Source organism: Pteropus medius, unplaced genomic scaffold (genome assembly GCF_902729225.1).
Source record: "Pteropus medius unplaced genomic scaffold, Ma_sr-lr_union100, whole genome shotgun sequence".
Taxonomy (NCBI): domain Eukaryota; kingdom Metazoa; phylum Chordata; class Mammalia; order Chiroptera; family Pteropodidae; genus Pteropus; species Pteropus medius.
Window position 1 is genome coordinate 76,155 of NW_024346501.1, and position 22,582 is coordinate 98,736.

Here is a 22,582-nt window from a genome sequence, read left to right on the forward strand (position 1 = left end):
AATCCAAATATAAAAAGCCGTCTGCCATTCTTTGAACATGGCATTCTCTCAAATCTCTTATTTCTTCCCTCTCTGGTTAACTGCTTTTTATTACCTTGCCTGCCTGGCAAATTCCTGCTCAGTTCAAGATGTATTCATTCCTCAGGAAGGCATTCTCTGACCTTTGCGAGCACGATTAGGGGGCCCTACTCAGCAAAACTTTTCCATCCATCTATTAATTTATCCCACTGTTTGGTGAATGTTCAAATGTATCTGTTTCTCCTCTTGTTTTGAGATTCCTCTGTAGGCAGAGACTAGATCTTATCATCTTTTGAAACCCTGCATTTAATTTAATAGGAGTTGACATATGATGAACTCTAAATGGTTATGTGAGGATATAAACCCCAAACTGTCCAAACCCCAAGTCATCTTGCAATAATATATCATATACTGCATCATATAACTTACTTTTTGGGTAGCATCTGCTGTCATGCTTTGGCACGTTAGGACTCCAGCCAAGTTAAGAACTAGCCAACAATGGGACATTAGAAGCCCTTTGTAGGACACACCCTGTACAAGTACTGAGACACTCACACACTCTATAACTCAGAGGTAATTCAAAGAGGAAGAGGTCTAAATACCTACCACTGCTGTTTCTGGTGAGCAGCTCAACATCTCAAAGGCCTGTTCAACAGCAGACAGCGCCAGGTGAGCTTTACAAGTCTCTGGGGTTTTCAGATGCAAACATTTTCCTATTTGTCTTGTCTATCTGTTCTTTTGCTTTTTAAATTTTATAAATCAGGAAGAAACCAATTTAAAAAAATCAGTAGATATATCCATACAAGAACCTGGCCCGCTATTATTAAGCTTCTACTGACAGATGAGCTAGTCTCTAGGATTTGTGTAAAGTTTCTGGGAACGGTTATTGGTTGATTACTATAATGAAATTTCAAGCACTTGTCATTTCTTTTCAACCTCTCCTTTTTAATTTAAAAGGCATTAACAACTACAACAATAGAGATTGGATACAAATCATGGCTGCCCTTTTTCAGGCTTACTCTCATCCTAAGTCGATATTTTACAGAATTGTTTGCATTCTTACTGATTCAGATGAAATCACCACCCGATAGGTAGGCCACAGCTCTACTTTGCACTCTCCTACACAAATGTATCATTTTCTTTGTGTCCTATTTTTTACTTTATAAGAAGAATTTCACCCAACTTTCCCTAAACGCATATTTGTCACACTCCAGAGGTACCATAAATATGGAGACACGATCTAATTTTGGAGCTCTAATCCAAACTGATGCTGAAGCTTCAAAGTTTACAAAGTCATTCTCTTGTCCACATATAGGACTTTCTCTTCTATATCTGGATGAGTCCAACCTAATCCAATTCATTTATCTGAGAGGACAATGAGATGGGGAAAGCTGTAACTTGGAAACAGCATCTCTCTTTGCATCACTTCTGTCAAATGTTGAATGCAAGAGCATTTCCCTCTATTCCCGGGCTCACCCTGAGATGGAGTGGGTGGAAATCCTGTGGTTAGGTATTCAATGAAATGGTTTTTGCCAAAGACAGTTATGCCCCTTATGGAGACTTTAGAGAAAACGAAAAAGTATAAGAGAATAGGATTTATACTGAATAAACAACTGTGACATGTTAAATTTAATTTCAAAGGGTTGTTTCCTGCAGAGATGAAGCTAGCTGAAAGGACCAATGTGGGCCCAGCATGTACACACATGCTGCTTTGGCCAAAGCAGTTGACTCATAAATTAGAAGCTGTGTTGATTCCATAGGGAAATAAGAAAAGATAAGATATCTGGACACCTAAGAGCATAGATAATCTCCTGATATCAACATTTCTGCTATTGTTTTGTCTCTCAAAGTAATGCGTACATTTTAGAAAGATGCCACAAGTCTTTTTTTTTTTCTTTTTGTAACTTTGAGTTTCAACTAATTCCATACCTCTTTCTGCAAAGGTTATTTAACCACAAAGAGAGCTGTGGTCCAAGGTAAAGTATCCCATGCTCTAATATCCCTTACCTAACCTATTCCAAAAGGAAAAAAAAAAGGTTTGTGTCAGATATGCTTCTTCTTAATCTAGCCATCCCACAGAAAAATAGGAAAAAGAGAATTGTAAAAGTGTTCCTTACAAAGCTGTTCTGGTAATAATGTAAAATGTTAATATAAGATATTTTATGGTGCAGTCGAGGTCCTTTAAAATATTGATCTGGGTGGACTCCTAAGAATGATTGCTCTTAAAAAGAATTAGTCTTTCAATTTTATTATATAGGGCATTATTATAATTCTTTAGAAGGCTTAAAATAAAAAGGAATCAAAGATATTTCTCCTCAATAGTTGTATCTCCATGTCAAAACAGTTTATTATCTCAGTAGTTCAAATGTGGATGTCATCACACCGAGTTGCCATCCGATTCTCAGGATTGTAGATGTTACAGCAAAGGGAAGGGCTCCCAAAGAAACAAAAGTGTGGAAAGGCTAGAGAAGTGTGTAAAGTGTGTAAGGGCATATGTTTGTGCACTGAAAACAAAAAGCTCAAAAATGAATGAGATCTTTTTCTTTAAATATCCAAATATCAGTAATTAGTGTGGTGAGAATAGGTTCTGATGAGACAGATATTGTCATAAACTGCTATTGGGAATGAAAGACCTTGTTCAATCTTAATGAAAGTAACTTATAAATATGTCTTAATACAGGCATACCTTGTTTTATTGTGCTTTGCTTTATTTTGATTCTCAGATACTGTGTATTTTTTTTTTCTTTTCCCCAAATTGAAAGTCTGTGGCAACCCTGAGTAGAGCAAGTCTATTGGTGCCATTTTTTAACAGCATTTACTCACTTCATGTCTCTTGTTACATTTTGGTAATTCTCACAATATTTAAACCTTTTTAATTATTATTGTATTTGCTATGGTGATCTGTAATCAGTGATCTTTGGTGTTCTAGGGCAAGATCCTCCACCAGCAAAAAGATTACAACTCACCAAAGGCTCAGATAATGGTTAGCATTTTTTAAGCAATAAAGTAATTGTTAATTAAGGGGTACATTTTTTTTTTAATACATAATGCTACTTCACACTTAACAGACTATGATATAGTGTAAATATAACTTTCATATGCTCTGAGAAACCAAATAAGTTGTGACTCACTTTATTACAATATTTGCTTTATTGCAGTGGTCTAGAATAGAACTCACAATATCTCTGAGGTGTGCTTATAATTTTAAACAGCTCCTACCTTGTCCCTGTGATCCATGACACTACCAGCAATCTACCTTTAGGAAATAAACAGATATATGTGCGTGCACGCACACACACACCATTATTTATAATTGAAAAATTTTTAAAAGTATGTTTAAAAATAGGAAAAGAATTATTTATGGTAAATCTACTTAATGGAAAATATTGTAAGCAATTAAAATTAATGTTTTTGTAAACCTATTAAGAGGAAAAAATAAAACCATATTGGTCATCAGATACCAGATTGACCAAAAATATTTCTACAAAATATTTAATCTAAAAATGTTTACAGTGATAAGTACAGTAAAAAGAAAAAGATGCCAAACTATATCATAGTCCAGTTAGACTTAAAAACCTTTTCCTAGGAGTGACATTAGCAAGATGACAGAATAGGGACTCTCAGTTCTTGTTCGCCTCAAAGAAACATCAATTTAACAATGATGTATGGATCAAAATACCTTTATGAGAATGCCAGAATACAGTTAAGAAGTTGCAGTATTTTAGGCAAGCAAGAAGCCAAGAACAGCTGCATTCAACTGGGTAAGAAGAACAAAGATTGGGAGAAAGATGCATAACCTAAGGCTTTTCCTTGGATGGGAGAAAGAGGAGTGGAGTGAATCTGGCATTCGAGCTCATCAGAGGGCTGTCCAGGGGAAATGGCATCTGTCTCACCTGACATGGGGCATTGATGGAGAGAGTTGGAATACTCTGGATGCCTAGCTGCAACTCGGGACAAGGGAGAGCTGGGTGGCTTGATGCTGTAAACCTTAAAACTTCCCAAATCTGGGGAAGGAAATAGACATCCAGATCCAAGAAGCCCAATAATCTCAAAAGAAGATAAATCCAAAGACATACACATAAAGACACATTATAATCAAGTTGCCAAAAGTCAAAGATGAAGAGAGAATTCTGAAAACAGCAAGGGAACAGTGATTTGCCATATACAAGAGAATCCCTTAAGACTATCATAGGATTTCTCAGCAGAAACCTTGTAGGTCAGGGGAGGGTAGGATGATATATTCAGAATACTGAAACAACAACCCTGTAAACCAAGAATAGTATACTCAGCAAATTAGTCCTTTAAAAATAGAGAGATTTAGACTTTCCCAGATAAGAAATAACTGATGGAGTTCACCACTGTAAATATTAAGAGAAAAAAGTACCAAGAATAACTATAAACACCAAAATTTGTTAATATACAATATAAAGAGAGGGAAATTCTGACATCCATATCATAAACTTTGTGTATGTGTGAAGTAAAAGTGTAGAGTTTCTGTATGTGATTGAAAAAAAGTTATCAGATTAAAATAGACTGCTAGAATTATACTGTTTTAAGTAAGCCTTATGGTAACCACCAAGAAAATCCCTATAGAAGATACACAAAAGAAAATGAAAAAGCAATCAAAACTTGTTTCTATAAAACATCAACAAAACACAAAGGAAGACAGCAACTGAGAAAAAGAGGGTAAAAAAAAGAGCTATAAAATAAAAAACAATTTATAAAATACTAATACTAAGTCCTTCTCTCACAATCATTACTTTAAATGTAAATGGAATAAACTCCCCAATCAAAACAGAATGTCCTCTGATAGCTGTGGGCTTTTCATATGTGGCTCTATTACAGTGAGACAATTTCCTTTTATTCCTAATTTATTGAATTTTTTTTTATCATAAAAGGGTGCTGAATTTTTATTAAATGCTTTTTCTGCATCTATGAAGATGATCATGTGATTTAGAACCTACATTCTGTTAATGTGGTTTATCACATTAACTGATTTCCATTGGTTGAACCATTCTTGCATTCCAGGAATAAATCGCACTTGGTCATGGTGTGTGTTCCTTTTAATATGATGTTGAATTCCATTTGCTAATATTTTGTTGAGGATTTTTGCATCTATATATTTACCAGAAATATTGGCCTTGAAGTTTTCTTTTCTTGTAGTATTTCTTTCTGGTGTTGGTATCAGGGTAATGATGGCCTTATAAAATGCGTTTAGAAGTGTTCCCTCTCACCTTCGATTTTTTAGAAGAATTTGAGAAGGATTAGCATTAATTCAGATTTAAAAGTTTGGTAGGATTTATGGGTGAATTGGTGATTACTGACAATCTCCTTACTAGTTACAGCTCTGTTCTGATTTTCTATTCATTCATGATTCAGTCTTAATAGATTGTATTTTTTAGGGATTTATCCATTTCTTTTATGTTGTCCAATTTGTTGGTGTAGTTTCTTAGAATACTTTTAATTTCTGTGGCATCAGTTGTAACATCTCTTTTTTTATTTCTGACTTATTTGAGTCTTTTTTTCTAAGTAGTCTAACTAAAGGTTTGTCAATTTAATGGATCTTTTCAAAACATCAATTCTTAGTTTCACTGATTTTTTTTTCCTGTTGTTTTTATGGTTTCTATTTCATCTATTTCTGCTCTAATCTTAATGTTTCTTTTCTTCTACTGACTTGGGGATTTGTTTGTTCTTCTTCTAGTTCCTTGGGGTATAAAGTTAGGTTGTTTATTTGATATTTTCTTTTTTTTTTATTGTATGTCTTTATTATTATAAACTTCCCTCTTAGTACTGCTTTTGCTGTATCTCATAAATTTTGGTATGCTATATTTGTAGACTTAGGGAGGATCTAAATGAAGATAACTAAATAAAGACATATTGTTAACAATAAATAAAAGATGTAACTAATTTACAGTATAAATACCCATTGAAACAAGTGCTGCCATAGTTCTGTACCTGCACAGACCTTATGAAGTGTAATTTAACTTATATTAAACATTTCTAATTGAACATAATTAGAACACAGCTCATCTGTTTCCTCTCATCATAACACATACACATATATAAAATATTATACATGTTATATGCATAATTTCCAAAATAATTATCTTACCAGGAACAAAACAAATCCAAAAAAGAATTTAGATGTTAATTAAACAGTCTTTTGGGTGTTTTATGTGGCTTCTTTGTATAAAGTGAATATTTTTTGGGTAACTGGTCTATCATTGCATAAAGTTTTGAGGGCTTTATTTTTTATTTTTACCTTTTGCAAGTAAAGGACTGTTCCCTTTAGTACAGCATAAAAGGTTTTCCATCCTCGCTTGCCTCTTGGAGCTAGAAAGGAAAAAAATATGGAAAATTTTATTTGACAGAAATGAGCATTTTAGAAAGAGAACCTAAATGGTCAACATGGAGACTGTGTTTTAATGTTCCTGGTTTCTTAGCTACCAAAACTTGTAATTATGAAAACTAAAATTTTCTTGAGCTTTACTGTATAATAGCCAGTATTCTAAAAATGTTTTCCATGTATTATCTCATTTAATCATCACAATAATTCTGAGATGTAGGTACTATTACTCTCGCTTTTTACGAAACTGAAACAGAGAAGTAATCTCTCATGGTCAAATAGGAAGAGGAGGAAGAATCTGAATTCGGATAGCATGGATCTACAGTCTGCCCTCTAGTAAAGATGACTGAAAGACTGGGAAAGCAAGAGAGGCATATTGGAAGTACATATTAATGGAAGAGAAAAGTATGAAAGGCTCATGTACCAGAGCCTCTACGGCTTCACCAAAGTTTCTAGGAATCATAAGAAAAAGGTCTTAATATAAAAGAAGTCCTCTTGGCATTTCTCCCACACACCCACCAACCAGATTATAACTTTAGTTATTATTACTCCTGCGACAACCTGTGACACCTCTGCTGCAGAACCTGCTGCATTGTAACATTATCTTTTTGTGTTTCTCTTTTAGTAGATTGTGAATGACCTAAGAGAAAGTATCCATCTTTAGAATTCACAGAACCTGGCACAGTGCAAGGCAGACATTAGGCACCCTCACAAAAATTCTGCAAATAAATTTTCTTTCAGAAGTTCTTACATTCCTTTTGTTTCTGCTTTCCTTGACTACAAGAATTTCTATATATTGACTATATATTGAATTATATAAACTTTTACAGATTGCCCTAAAGCTAAAGCACAAATTATCAAAAGTTTACTATTTGTTCTTAATCTTAATAAAATAAAGCTGTAACTGGAAAACGTTATTACCTGAATGCCATTTTTCTAAACTTGTCTACCCAAATAGGTAGGGAGGGCTATTTATTTTTATTCCTTTATCAATTATTTGGTGGCCTTTAGGCTGTCTTTAACTTGGATACATGATTAAATTAGGAAGTACATTATTCTTAGATTTAAATCCTTTAAGTCTCCTTTGACTGAAGACTCAAGAATTCTTAGACTTGGAAATTGGGTGAATTTCTGTTTACAGAACATGGGTGCTCCTGCCAACACCATACTGAGATATCCACCTGGCAAAAAAGGACTCAAAACATCCACTCTGTAGATTTCCAGGGGAAATTTTAAAAATTATCCCATCTGTTTCTACTATGTAAGGTTTAAAAGTGTGTACTTGAAAATAAATTACAAAAAAAAAGTATACCATTGACAAACAAGGATGTGGAGAAAAGGAAACCCTCCTACGCTGTTGGTGGGATTGCAAATTGATGCAGCCACTATGGAAAACAGTATGGAGGTTTCTCAAAAAATTAAAAATAGAACTACCTGAAGACCCAGCAATTCTACTTCTGGATATTTATCTGAAGAAATCCAAAACACCCCTATGTTCACTGCAGCATTATTTATAATAGCCAAGATATAACGGCCAAGATATAATAGCCATGATATGCCCATCAATAGATGATGAGATAAAGAAGATGTAATACAATGAAAATATCACTTGGCCATAAAAAAGAATGAAATCTTACCATTTGAGACAACATGGATGGACCTAGAGGGTGTTGTGCTAGGTGAAAAAAGTCAGACAGAGAAAGACAAATACCGTATGATTTCACTTGTATGTGGAATCTGAAGAACAAAATAAACAAAACAGAAATAGACTCAGATACACAAACTGATGGTTGACAGATGACAGGGGTCGGGGGGCTGAATGAGAAAGGTGAAGGAATTAAGAAGTACAAATTGGTAGTTGCAAAATAGTCATGGGGATGTAAAGTGCAGCATAGGGAATACAGTCAATAATATTGTCATAACTATGTGTGGTGCCAGGTGGATACTAGACTTATCAGAGGGAATAATTTCATAAATTATATAAATGTCTAACCACTATGCTATACACCTGAAACTAATATAAAATAATACTGAATGTCAACTGTCACTGAAAAATAACAAATAAAAAAAGTACACTACAATCTCTTTTATAAAGGGGAAAAAAGTGACTACTATAAATAGAACCACAGATCATTACATATACATAAAAAACAAATATTGGCTATTGTTCGGTAGATGTCAAATGCTGATACGGTCGATGTGAGCACAGAACACAGAAGTGACAGGCTGTTGCAGAGTGGGACCAGAGGTGGCATGACGTGGTGGGGGAGCCTGACTGGAAAGCGGACCAGCTGGTTTCTGGACTTTGCCTTAAACCTCTCCTCTTATCCACCAACCCTTAACTGGAGGACTCCTGAAACAGTCCCTTAGTTTCTCAGGATTTTGGCTGCTTCATTTTAAAATGCAGATGATTCATGTAACTTAAGGCAAAACACTGGCTGATGCTGGAAAGGAATTTAGAAAAAAAAAAAACCCTTCTGTTTTCAATAGGAGGAACATAGGTCCTGGATTTTAAAGGCTTTCCCCAAAGCCCTAAAACTAGTTTAGTTTCATCTTGAGATTCCTTTAGTTCCACAATCTACAAATCTATTTTTTCCACTTTTCAAGGAGAAATCTCCTGTGAATCCATGTACATGTTCACAAAAATTTTGAACAGCTCTTTCTTATTACCACACTAAGCTAACTAGAAACAGATCTCAAACATCTCTCCAACTGAAATGTGATATTAAGTCACCTGTGGGTGACTAATGCTGTAAATCAGTGAGCATTAATCTTGTATTGCATTCTCTACTTTTCCATCTCCCAACGTAGTGTAAAACATAGCCTTGTTTTCCGTCAATTATAATCTAGTTGTTTTAGACTTAAATGAAGCAATCAAGTCTCCTAACAAGATCACTTAGAATCAAAAGCTCAACAGTAACTACGTAGTATGCAATAAAAGCACTGCTCCAAATGATTTTACATGTATTAACCCCTTTAACTCATACCATCGTTCTAAAAATAAGGTACTATTATCAACTCCATTTTTACAGATGAGCTGGTGTGGGCACAAACGAGTAGAATTCAGGGAAGAAAGGGACCACTGTGCAGGCAGGGAAGGCTCTCTAGAGGCAGGCTCAACCATTCTGATTTTAAAGCCACACACATAGTGCTTCTAAGGCTTTTGCAACGTTGGTGAGGCTTCTTGTGTGAAACACACGATCTAGACATCAGTGAATGAGGGGCGTTGTTTCTCATGATGATGACTGAAGAATGAGTTAAAACTGATTTCATAGCACATACTAAGTATATATAATTGGGGAAAGAGTTGTAATTGTAGTTACATAATGAATGTGATGGGAGAAATGAGAGAGATTATTAATTGGAAAACAAATGTATCCTATTTAAAGGCTTTAATTATAAGGAGGTTGGTATGTAAGGTGCATTTTAACAAATCTAGGTGTCTATTGTGAATAGGTGTTTACTGAGCTTCACCAAACGATCCTATTTTATGGCCATTTTTAAGATGATAATCAATTGCCTTCTTCTTCAAAATACAAGATCTTGGAATACTTTAATTTTAATCACCTGCCTCCAACCTTATGTGGTAACGGCATCTACTACTTTAGTTTTTCTTTAGTGCTACTGAAATAGACATCATTATCTTTCTATAAACTACCATTGTTTGTTTAGATTTACCCTCATGCTTACTGTTACTTTTATTCATTACTGCTTTCTGTACCTAAGATTTTCAACTACTTTTTGAAATCTATACTTAGAAGTTCCTTTAGAGAGGGTCTTTTAATGGTAAATCCTTTTCCATTTTTGTTTATATAAAAATGTCATCTCATTAAAAATTCTAAGTTGACAATTACTTTTTCTTATGAAGATATTTCACTATCTTTTGGCTCCTGTTGTTGGAATGTCTATCTTGAGTCTAAATGTTATGTATAAGTATAATTTTCTTTAAATTTATCCAGCTTGGTTTTCTTTAGGCTTCCTGTATATCTTTTCCAAATACCTGTAGTCATTATATCTTCGAATATTGTCTCTCCTCCATTGTCTCCACTGTTGTAACCTCCGACACCCTTTAACTTCTTGCTCCATCCCACAAGTGTCTTAATTGCTCCTTCATATTCTCCATCTTTTGTCCTTCTGTGCCAAAAGCTGTGTAATTCTAACTCCAATACTCCTCTATGGGCACCCATATCCAGAGATGCCTTGAGGGTTTAAGTAGCCCCAGGGTTAGCTTGCCTCCTCAAATGTGAAAATACTTTATCATTTTAAAATGTTTTATTATAATAGAAGAGTTTCAAAATTTGTAGGCCATCATATTGCCAAAAATAGACTCTCAGGCTCTTTTTACTTCCTTTTTAAAAAAATATTTTAAAAATTTGTAATCTAGTGATAATTTATTTGGGGTAGGATATAGGAGTTAGGGGCTGAGGACAATGAGGAGAATGAGAAATTAGAAAAAGGAACACCAGTAAGGAGGTTGTTATAATTGCCCAGATGAAAGAGTAAGGCCAAAATACAGATAGAGGTACAAAATAAATTAAGATAAATAGAAGGAAAGGAGATGACAGTTATGTTAACTGAGCACATATATTACAGTGCTCTGGGCATCGGGCTAGCTTTATAAACATACATTCTATTTGAGCCAAACAGCCCTTTTGGTTATATATTATTGCCTCTATTTCACACTAATGTCTCCATTATTAATTGCATTTGCAGCTCTGAGAGGTAGAGTAAGCTACTTCTTCGAGAAGGCTACCCATCTAAATATTTCAAAGCTACCGTACAGGGCAATTCAGATAAGGAAGTATGTTCAAAGGGTATATTAAGAAGGAAAAACTGTCCAGGTAACAATCTTTTGCAACAGTCAGGTTTGCTACTCCTGCGAGGTGGATGTAGGGGCAGGGAAAGGAGAACATGAACCAGGAGGGGAATGCGAGTCAGGTATGTTCTTTAATCTCACCGAACTCCAGGACCTTCAAATGTATCCCTGCTCACAACTATGGATTTCAGAACCAAGGCGCAACCCCTGTGTCTGCCTGCCCTCTCAGATGCTACCCGCCCAACATTTCTGCTGAGTAATAATGTGAAGAGCAATAATAATTACAGCAATCGTGATAGCAGCAGCTAACATTTACTGAACACATACTGTTTTAAGCACTGCTCCAAACTTGATGCATATTAAAAGCCCACAACTCTATGAGGGAGCCACTATTATAAGCCCCATTTTATAGATATGGAATCTTAAGACCCCACCTAATCTACAGCATTTGGTTCCCCGTGGCACTGGCCATTTTTACTCTGTAGGTGTTGGGGCCCAGGGCAGGCTTCCTCAAAATATCCCACAATGGCATATTGATTACTTTGATTTAACATGACTTGATAAACAGCACCTTGATAAAGGGCACGTTGACCTTTTCTTGTCTTCTTGAATGCAGTAAATTAACCTCCCCTGTGACAGGTGCCCTCCCTGCTCCAGTAGGGCTGAGAGAAACACCTGATCACTAGAGCTATGGAATTCGGGGTTAAAAAGCTTACATAACAAACCTTGTCACTCCTTTATTAATTTACTACCCAAGTCAAGACTTTTAGATTCCTCACTAATGAGCGCCTACACCTAAGTGTCTATGTCCTGTCACTTCATAAATTTATTGTCTAAAAAGTATAAAAAGCTGGCTGGTTCACTATTTCTAAGGGCATCCTTTATGATCTCCTGTGTGCACATATTAAGTTGTGTTTTTTTCCCTTCCCGTTAATTTGGTCTTGTGTCAGTTTTCTAATTAGTCTAGCCATAAGAACTCGAGAAGGGTAGAGAGGGAATTACCGTATTCCTGACACAGGGAGAGACCAGTTAAACCAGACTCAGGCTACGATGTCTTGGTTAACTCTGAGGTATAGGGGTGATATTTAAATTATTTAAGAGCTGATTCAGGATGGACCCTGACCTATCACAACAAACACCGCCCAATCAGGATTGAAGAGATATCCATGGTAAACAGTCTGTACAATTGAACCAGTACACACCCCCTATCAGCCTTGGCTGGGGGACTGTTCGTTAACCACTGTAGGTTAAAATAAGAAAAAAAAAAAGTCAAAAGTCTCCTGTAATTGTTATTCTACATCACACACTCACACACACAATTGGCAGTTGTTCCAAAGATGGGTGATAGTACAGGAAGTAGTAAATCTTCAATATTACAAACCAGTTCTTATTCATTTTCTCATCTATTTTTATTATACATTTGAAGAAGTCTTTTTGACAATGTAAAGTAGAATGAACAATATTATTTTGGCTTCAATTATTACTGCTGATCTTTGCAAAACAGCTAAATGCATAACTGGGAATGACAGTACAGGTTGTCACGCTTCTTTCATCAAGAGGAAGGTAGAAAATATTACTGAGCAACAAAGTATTCAGTAAATAGTAACAATGACTATCTAGCAGAAATAAAGTTATTTAGTATTTTAAATCCACCAAAGGTTTAAGCTTCTGGCAAAAGTTTATATTTGCATACTGTACTTCCAATTTTAATTTCTTCTTAACTAAAATGGAAACAGATTGTGTTTAAGATCTTACTGTTCCAATTTATCTATTTTATTCAAGGGGAAGATAACTTTTTTCCTACATGAAAATCTCATCCTGTTTTTGACCACTCCTCACTCTGGGTTTCCTGATCATCTACTTTTTCCTTTTCTTCAAGTTTAATATCAGACTTAATATGCATAGAAAAGACATAGTATGTACATTGTTTATTTTTTCTTTTAATATAAAAAGCTTTCCTGTCTGTTGGATGAAAAACATTCTTCTCCTGCCCCAGTAAAATGACAAAAATAACATTTCCCCCACAAAGAGTAGAGAAAGTCAGTAAGCCACGTTCGCACTAATGTGAAAGGATTCTTGAGTCCCGCATTGCTTGAAAATTAACCATGCAGGCCCTGGGAGGCTAGAAAATAGGGGAAATGTGAGGATGCGATAGTTCTTTGCAAAATACCTTCATTTCCTCATATTAATGGAGAAAGACATTAATAAAATATCAAGGAGAGAATTCCAAAATGAATCCAATACTTTGCTGAACTTGGAAATAGAGACGTGCTCAGCAAAAGTTCTTCTGGACTAGTATAATTGGGACATGTCTATATTAGATTATAGAAGGCACAAGACATTTTTTATTTTTTATATGCATTACTTCATTGAACATTCAAAACAGCTTTATAACCAGCTACACTTATTAAGCCCATATTAATGATTAGTAAACTTAAATATACATAGGACTTGAGGTCAGGGAGTAAAAGAACTGAAGTTCAAATCTAGTATTGTTCATATATTGCATATTCACCCATAGATAACTTTCCATGAGAACCCCCAGACTGCTCGGTGAGCTTAGAATCATAAATATAGAACATGATGAACTAAATGTTCAATAGTATCTGATGCAGAAAATTTAGGCAGTTATTTCATCCCATGTGTAATGAGTGGTCTTGTAAGAACAGTATTAAACACAACATATCCGGTGTTACATGAAATGCCTGTGGGAACCAAGATGAAAATGCTTAACACTGACGTGATACTATAATAAATGATTAGCCATTTCTGGACTGGAGAGTGCACGTCCGTATCTAAAGAACAAGTTGCTCCTCAGTCTTGGTGGATGGCCACACTAGGAAATAAAACGAAACCATCCTGAGTATTCAGGAGAGGTTAAAAAAAGAAAAGGATGTTTATGTGAAATATTTTATGTTTTAAAATGTCGACAATGAATTAAAACAGTTTTAATAAGACACCATGGACCAAATCAGACCTGCTAACGATGACCTGCACAAGACATTTTGAAAGTTGCTATCTTACCCTCGTAACAATATCCAAAATCTGGGTGAGATTCTTCCTGCCTTGGTAGGAAGCACGCTCTTCAGTTCTACATCACTGAGGAGGTGAAGGTACAACTCAGGCAGGAGGAATTTGTTTTCTGAGACTGGTTTGCTAAAGATTTAGGTAGATTCATAGATGATGGCCCTACAAATCATTAAGTGAGGTTAAGGGTGATCCTTGTTTATTTATTCTGAACTTTCTTTCATAAAATATCCTCAGGCACCACCATGAAATACTAGTAAATCTTAATTAATAGAATAACTCAGACACTTTCAGATGACTCGCAGGAAGCAATGGAATCCAAGCTGTGCATAACAGAAGTTATCTTTGGGAAATGAGTCACATGACATTAAGCAAGTGGTAGTATTAATTACCACCAAGTTTATAACAGAGTGGTAGAAATAAAATAGTACTATTACTATCTTATATTTCTAAATAACTTAGCTTGAAACATGTAAGGCAATTTATACATTTTTGGAAAATCAGTTACTCCCTAAGATTGGGAACTATTACATGTAGTCAATTCTATTTTATAAAAAGAAAAACTGGGGCAGCCTTAAAAGAACCAGAAGTATAACATATACCTACTGTTTCTCCCAGAAAAAGATTTCTTCATTTTATATGACAGGAATACATTTATATTACTAATAGAGAACAGAACATGAAACAAAAGAGAATTGGAAGAATAGTCTACCTAAGATGTCCCCTGGAAGGGTGATATTCACTCTGGAAATGGTTCTATTCCTTTAAGAAGTCAAGACTCTTTCCCTAAATCAATCTTTCTAGAATGGCAGAAAGTACTCTGTACTGGGAAATGGATTTAATTCACACTGTGATATCTACTATTTCTCTGATTTTAGACAAGCCACCTGACGTCTCTGGCTCTAAATTTTTAAAATGTACCGTAATTACTTTACAATGTTGTTGCAATGTTTATCACATAACGATTATTAGAACACAGACTCTACTCCTAAAGAGTTCTCATATAGAGGCAGTTACATTAACAATGCAACTCATCTCAATATGATAAGTTGTATAAACCACATGGTAGCATGGCACTAATAAAGAGATCACAATGAGATTTCAAGTAGGTAAAGAGAAGAGGAAGTTATTAATTCTACTAAGTAAAATTTGGAAGTCAAAGATTTTAAATAAGGATTTCATTTTTAGCAGGACTTTGAAGGAAAAAAAAAATGGTTTTCTTTTGACCTCCAACTACTCTACAATATTATTTGGACTAAGACATTGAATCAAAATGTGGATTCTAATTATGGAAGTCTCATAACATTGCTAATTACTACCATGCTTTATTAAGATGACCTCTGGACAGAAGTCAACCTAGTATTTTTTATAGAGAGCATCTGGTTTGAAATTCTGGTTTCACCTGAATGACCTTGGCAAGCAAGTCATTCAGCCTCTCCGTGCTTCACTTCCTTTCTCTGTAAAATAGAAATAAAACGGTATCTACTTCACAGGATAGTTCTGAAAATTAGATGAGTTAATATATGTGAATCCTTTAAAAGTATATTTTTAAAGTTAAGGATACTACCTGCTAAAAGAAAATGCATCCAATTTGCATGCTAAAATACAAAGACTTACTTTTAAAATTTCATTCATGTATTCGTAATTTTTTCTTTGTTAATGTCAATATTTTGAGTAGAAATATCCCCGACATTATTGATGAATTTTTAACAGAAAGGAGGTACATCTTTTACCTTTAAGAGATGGTAGAGTGCAACACATTTGTTAACATATCTATTGTTTCTATTTTGTCCCAGGTCCTGTGTCTTAATAGTGGAGAGATCAATCATAAGTGTAAACAATAAATATAAATGATGGGAGAAGGGACAAAAGCTGATGGAGAACTTTTCACTTAAACAACCTAAAAATGTACAAACTTAACTTACAAATATCTTTTTCTACTTGGCTAGGAGATGGATTCACTGGTGGCCATTACTAAAAGCACAGGAAGAATTTTAAATGACTTGTGCTCAGGATGGAAAAGAGTGCAGAACATAACAAGACCATATCATCATAAGCTAAGGGGACAGGAAAAAACACAAAAATGACTCTGAATATATAATTATTTTTTCAGGAAAAACAGAAGTGCTACAATTATATACATTTTTTTAGAATTCTGACAAATTAACTATACCTCACATTCTCTCTGGTTAGAATGTTCCTTCTCTAAATATCACCATGACTTGACCCTTCACTTCAACTAGGTCTCCGCTCAAACGTCACCTCATCCAGAGGGCTCCTGAATCACTCTACGCAACACAGCACCTGCCCACTCCCTTCTCTCCTCACTGCGTTTTTGTTCGCTCTCTGGATCACTTCACACCACATAGTTGGCATTCAGCTCCCCACTACATTAGAACGGAACCTCCAAGTAAGTACTTTATTTGATTTGTTGCTGTGTCCAGAGAGCAGATTAAGAATATACACACACAAAGAGAATAAAATATCAGATATCCTAAACAGGGATGTAAACAATGTGACTCAACACTGGAGAGATTTAAAAAAACAGTTTTCTTTATCATTCAGGTGAAACACATTAGAAAACTCAGGATGCTTAAAAAGAGGAGGCAGTTTAAAATTTTGGTACAGATTATTTCAACAAGATAATGTTGGATATGAAAATAAGGTATCAATAAAGACCAAGGATCATAAGGAACAAATGTAACTTGACAAATTACTATAGGTTTTCAAGAGTTAATAAAGAACAAACTTCTGTGGTAAAGAATTTCAAAATTCTAGGAAATGAACACGATCTCATCATTTTTTTAAATTGAGGTATGTGACATATAACATTATGTTCGTTTCAGGTATACGACATGATTGGATATTTGTATATTTTGTGAAATATTACCACAATAAGTCTAGTTAACACCTGTCAACATACAACTTTGTAAATTTTTTTTCTTGTGATAAGGACTTTTAAGATCTACTCTCTTAACAACTTCCAAGTATGCAATACAATATTGTCAACTATAGTCACCATGCTCATAATTCTTATAAACTGAAGGAAGATGCTGGAGAACTTGCTGTTTTTAATAACCATCTTAAAAAACTGGACATGGCAATATGTTACTGAAGTTCAATAACTTCATTATAAGTGAAAGTTATAAACTGAATTCCAAGAAAATCAAGCATACTAAGGTTTTTTCATAATTTCTGGAATAATTTTTAGAGCTCATTATAAAACAAAGCAAAGTGCTAAAATAAAATTACAATCTATCTGAGAAGCACAGGTAACTGCCGAATCAGATAAATAGGCTTATCAAGTGACACCAAATCAGATTTCTTCAGTTTCACAAGCACCTTCTGGCTAACAAACGTGGTCAGAGTCAAAGACCCTGCTGAGCGCGCACTTCAGCAACTAGCAATTCAAATAAGCTACTGTGATTATAAAACAGCCCAAGGTCCATGGGGACCTTTAAAATGCTCCTGGGCAAAAGCTACTGCAGATCAATAATTACTAGGGGAAAGAATGAGCAGCCTCCAGACAGAATCTGTTCTCTTGGAAATGTGATAGCAGTTTAACTGCTTTTCTCCAAACTTAAGAGCTTTGGGAGCGACTGCCAGATCCTCCTGAAATGTGGTTCTTCACCAGAAGGCTGCCCATGCGCCAGTGCCAGAAAACAGTCCACTGCCATGGGCTGCATCTGAAGTGATGCCACTGTACGTTTAGCTCAGCTTTTCCTACTCAGGTCGAACTTCTTCTACTTATTTAGACTTCTGATGCTCTACTGTGCTTCCCACCCTTCTGTACAAGGAGAAACAGGGGTCCATTCCCAGGAGTATCGCGATAAGCAGCCTTTACATAAATTACTAAGTGCTGCTAAAACAACAAGAAACCACGTTTCCCCACCATCTCAATTTTTCCCCCTTCCCCAATTTATTTACGGTAAGAACAGCAACACAACGGCCATTAAGTGAATTTTTAAAAGAGAGGAAAAATACCAATCTATCTTGCCCTAAGTCATTATTTTATTGGTAATCATGCTGTAATAAACATGTGTTATACTGTTTCCCATTTGTCATTATTTGGAAACATTTTTCTACATTTTTAGGCATAATTATATTTCATCAAGACTTTAAAATATTCCGTGTATTAACAAATGTTTAACACAAAATATTGATTTTCCCTGATAACATAAGTTATATTTGTCCAATGTCAATGGCAAAAATAAAAAAGTAAATAAAAAATAAGGAAAAATAACAGGGAAACCACACAGGGAAAGATATAAAATCACCAGTCTAACCACCAGAGATGACCACCGATAACATTTTGGTATATGTACCAATCATTTTACTATGCACACATTTGCTACACAATTGGGATATTACATTTGTTTCTTTTAAACACTTCTACTTACATATATCATATGTCATATGTCATTTTAAAAATGAATGCAAAGAATACTACTGTATTGCTTTACCATATTTTACTAAGCAAATCTTTTATTGGCCATCAAGCTGTTTCCAAGATTATGATGACAACGATGATGAGGATATTCCGTAGCTAAAATACCAAATAGGTTCTGTCTATGTGTCACTGTGATATATACCTCAGCCTCATATATATATGAGGCTGATATATATATCAGCCTCATTCGATAGTTCTCACCTTAAGGCTTTGATGTCCTCCTATTCCCTCACTGGAATAAATTTATCATAATCTTTGTGTCCAAAGATTTTATGGACTTCCTTTTCTGATCCAGCTCTAAGTTGCATGATGCCTACTTAGGTATATCCTCTCCCTCCCTTTATTCCCTATTGAGAGCGAATGTCTTGGCACACAGCTGGTGCTTAAAAGTGCTTTTAAAATGAATCAAGGATCTATCTAGTTTTAAAGCTCAAATTCTTCAGTCGGTACTATCCAGTGGTAAAATTTTTGTATGTAAATTTCTATCACTGTAATCATTTACTTTAGAAAACCAGTATTGTATTTTTAATTTCAGATTTTCATCAGATTATTGGAGGATTTCAAACACTGCATTAAATAACCATAACAGAGACATCATGATTTTCTTCTTTCTCCTAAATGTTAACTAAACTGAAAATGTAAACAGAACGAGTCAATAGTACGAACAGAATAATCAGATGCAGTGAAAACTGTGCATTTCTCTTTCAGAAAGAAGTATGTCATAGGTTCTGAATGCAGATTTTTTGGCTGCTTAAGATTGAAGCTTCTATTCCACAGGTCTTTGTCAAAAGTACAGCTTCTGAGGAGAATGGTGGGTGGCCTTGTTTAGCCAACGTCAATCCACTGCAGGAAAGGGTGGATTTTACTTTAAAGACATGAGCCACTAAAATGAAACTTAAAAACCTAAAACTTATTCTTTTATTCTAAATGTAGAATTGCGAAGAGGCATTCCTCATGAAAAACAGGTAAAATGTCACCAAAACTAGACTGCCAGGAGTAAATGACTACTCGAGACTCAAAGGGCTGCCCAGTCGGCGATGCTCTTCGACTTTGTGTGAGCAGCTCAAACTGCTTCATTACAGACCCCGCTACCGCAGAACACAAAGTGGAAAGGAGGCGGGGCCTTAGCCTGGTTTTAAAATAATTACTTTGCTTTGCCTCCACTTAAAGAGTCTTTCTGTAACAACTGTCTTCTGGGAAAAAAAAAAAAAAAGACGATTCCACTTTTATTATCTCTTAATTATAGTGTCACTGTTCCCAATGTTACACAATAGCAAAGAATTCTGCCTGCATTGTCATTATAAACTATTTTCAGTGTGTGTGACTCAGAATAGCATCTACTCTCTCAAGTTTGACATGTGGGACTAAATTTTCAAAACCTTTGTTGACAGGTAAGTGTGTAAGCCCCTCTAAAGTGAGTGAACCTCCCTAACCTTCTCAAGATGCTACCCAATATTCCAGAGTATTGAAAATAAGATTGAAAATATGAACCAAATATAGTTCTCACATCCTTAAAAAGCAATGAACATTTCAATATTTCAAATTAGAAACAAATCTCAGGCGGGTAAAATTACTGAAGAATCTATACTGGAAATGCAATGTGATTTAAATATTTCAAAATTATTAAAGTGATCTATCCACACAATTAGCCTCTTTGATTCACTTCTTCCCAACTCCTCCAATCCCATTTCCCAAAAGAAAACACTTTAATATTTGAGCTGTTTCTCTCAGTTGTTAATTTTCATCATATCCCTAAACGAGGTGCCGTATTAATAGATTGTAAAATTCTCTATTGATTTTTCTGCTATGAGACATGAGGATTTGGCAAACTTAACCACTCTATTCCAGCTTCCCAATATATTTGTATGGCTTTTTATTTGCATTTCTATCGGTCACCTCAGGAGTTTTTAAGAGCATGCTCACTACATTATTTTCTGTTTCCTGGGTTAAGCAGTGTCTTCCCACTCTCTGTAGGAGGAGTGTCACGTGTTCTCCCTGCTTTTCCTCGGCTCCCCTCTCCACTTGCAACACCTAACTTCTTTCATCTGTACTCTTACTGGGTCAAAGTGGACAATACGTACAGTCTACTGTGTAAGTATAAATCTTGCACATTTCTAAATGTGAAAAACAACTAAAATTCTATTATTATGGTGAAGTTTTTAAAACCTTACAGTATACTGATGGTGATTACTACTTTTTAGTTTTTGGGCTAATTGTTATTTTTCTTGCACAGATTTAAAAAAAAAAAATCCCCAGCTTTCTAAATTTCTTATGTGATCAAGTGTTAAAAATTTTAAAAAATTTAAAAGTTTTAAAAATTTCTTATGAAACACTAAGACATCAAAAGGTTATCAAGGACAATAAAATAAACATGCATGTACCGTCACCCAATTTAATGATTTCTTTATGTACATGTTTTCCTACTAAAATCAGTTTTGCATGCTTTAGAATATCATATGCGCAAATTCTTCTGCAAGTTGCTTTATTCCATTCAGTATTGTTTGTGAGAATCATCCAAACTGATACGGAACCCCAGTTCCTTGCTGTTATATAGTTTCTGATTATATGAATAATAAAACCCATCTAATAGCTTATTAAATGTAATTCAGGTTGTTTTATTTTGAGCTATTATAATGTTGCTATGAAGATTCCTCTTCTTGTAAAAGTGCAAAAGTTTCTGTAGGATGAGATTAACTGAGACATAAAAGTAAATATTTTCAACTTTATTGATTATTGCCAACTCTCTTCCAAAGTGGTGAAACCACTGACACATTCACAAGGTAGAAGAGTTCTCCTTGCTCTAAATCCTTGCCAACATTTTGTATCATTCTTTCAAATTCTGGCCAATGTGACATATGTGATATAATATCTCACTGTGTGTTTAATTTGCACATCCTTGATTACTCTTCATGTGTTTATTAATCATCTGTGAATGATCTATTCAGATTATTGCCTATTTTTCTATTGAGTTGTCTTTTCTAACTAAGATTTCATTTTTATGTATTATGGGTATTAATCTTTTGTTACTAATATGCTATGAGTATGTTCTCCCAATCTGTGGGTTATCTTTCGACTTTTTAAAAGAGGAGTTTAATATAAAGAAGCCTTTACTTTTAATGTATTCATATGTATTAATATATTCTTTTACTGGTTTTGTTTTTCTCTAAATCTTAAGAAATCCTTCTCTACCTAAAGGTCATCAAGATATTATTCCCCATTTTCTTCTAAAAATTTTGTCTCTCAAATTTTTACCTTTACTCTACCTGAAACTGATTTTTCTAGTTGGACTGATGTCGGGGACACCTCCCACCCCTCACCTCACACAAACACACATGCTGCCCACCCACATATCACACATACTCTCTCGAGCACCACTGACTGAAGAACCTCTGTTGTCCCTAATTATCCTAGTTACTTCCTATTTCATACATTACGTTATGATAAACATGACATTGCTGCTTCTGGGATTTTTTTTCCTTGTCCACTGTCCTTTTGATGTCTTGTTATCCGGGAGAATGTCAGCACGGTCCAAAATGGCACTTCTTCCACTCAATTTTGAACATTTTATGTGGTACTTTAGCTAACTGTGTACGTATTTGAAAATTTGTACTTTATATTCTAGATTGTAATTACTCTCTAAATAATATGCTTAAATATATGTTCCTCAGAGGAGAGAGGCTATGTTTAATATAAGTCTCTGTACACATACAGTCTTTGGTACTTGAGGAGTGCTTAATTTATGCAGGAAAAAAATTCATGACTTGCACCTCAGCTTATAGGTTGTGGTAATAAACACTAGACAGGCACTTCATTTCTTGCCACACGGATACCACTAGATCATAAATATAGCACTATGTATGGTCTCGTTCACTTGTCTGCCCCCAACTCTTGCATGCTGTCAGTCTATATGGGGTGTGTGTGTGTG

The 22,582-nt window shown here is 34.9% G+C and overlaps 1 protein-coding gene across 1 annotated transcript in view; it reads right to left on the minus strand.

The window, feature by feature from the left end:
* PSD3 (pleckstrin and Sec7 domain containing 3) overlaps nucleotides 1-22,582 on the minus strand; it is a 500,329-nt gene that overhangs the window by 49,291 nt on the left and 428,456 nt on the right. Inside the window, 1 exon segment of the mRNA XM_039875742.1 lies at nucleotides 6,281-6,351. Within this exon segment, the coding sequence (XP_039731676.1) occupies nucleotides 6,281-6,351 (71 nt within the window).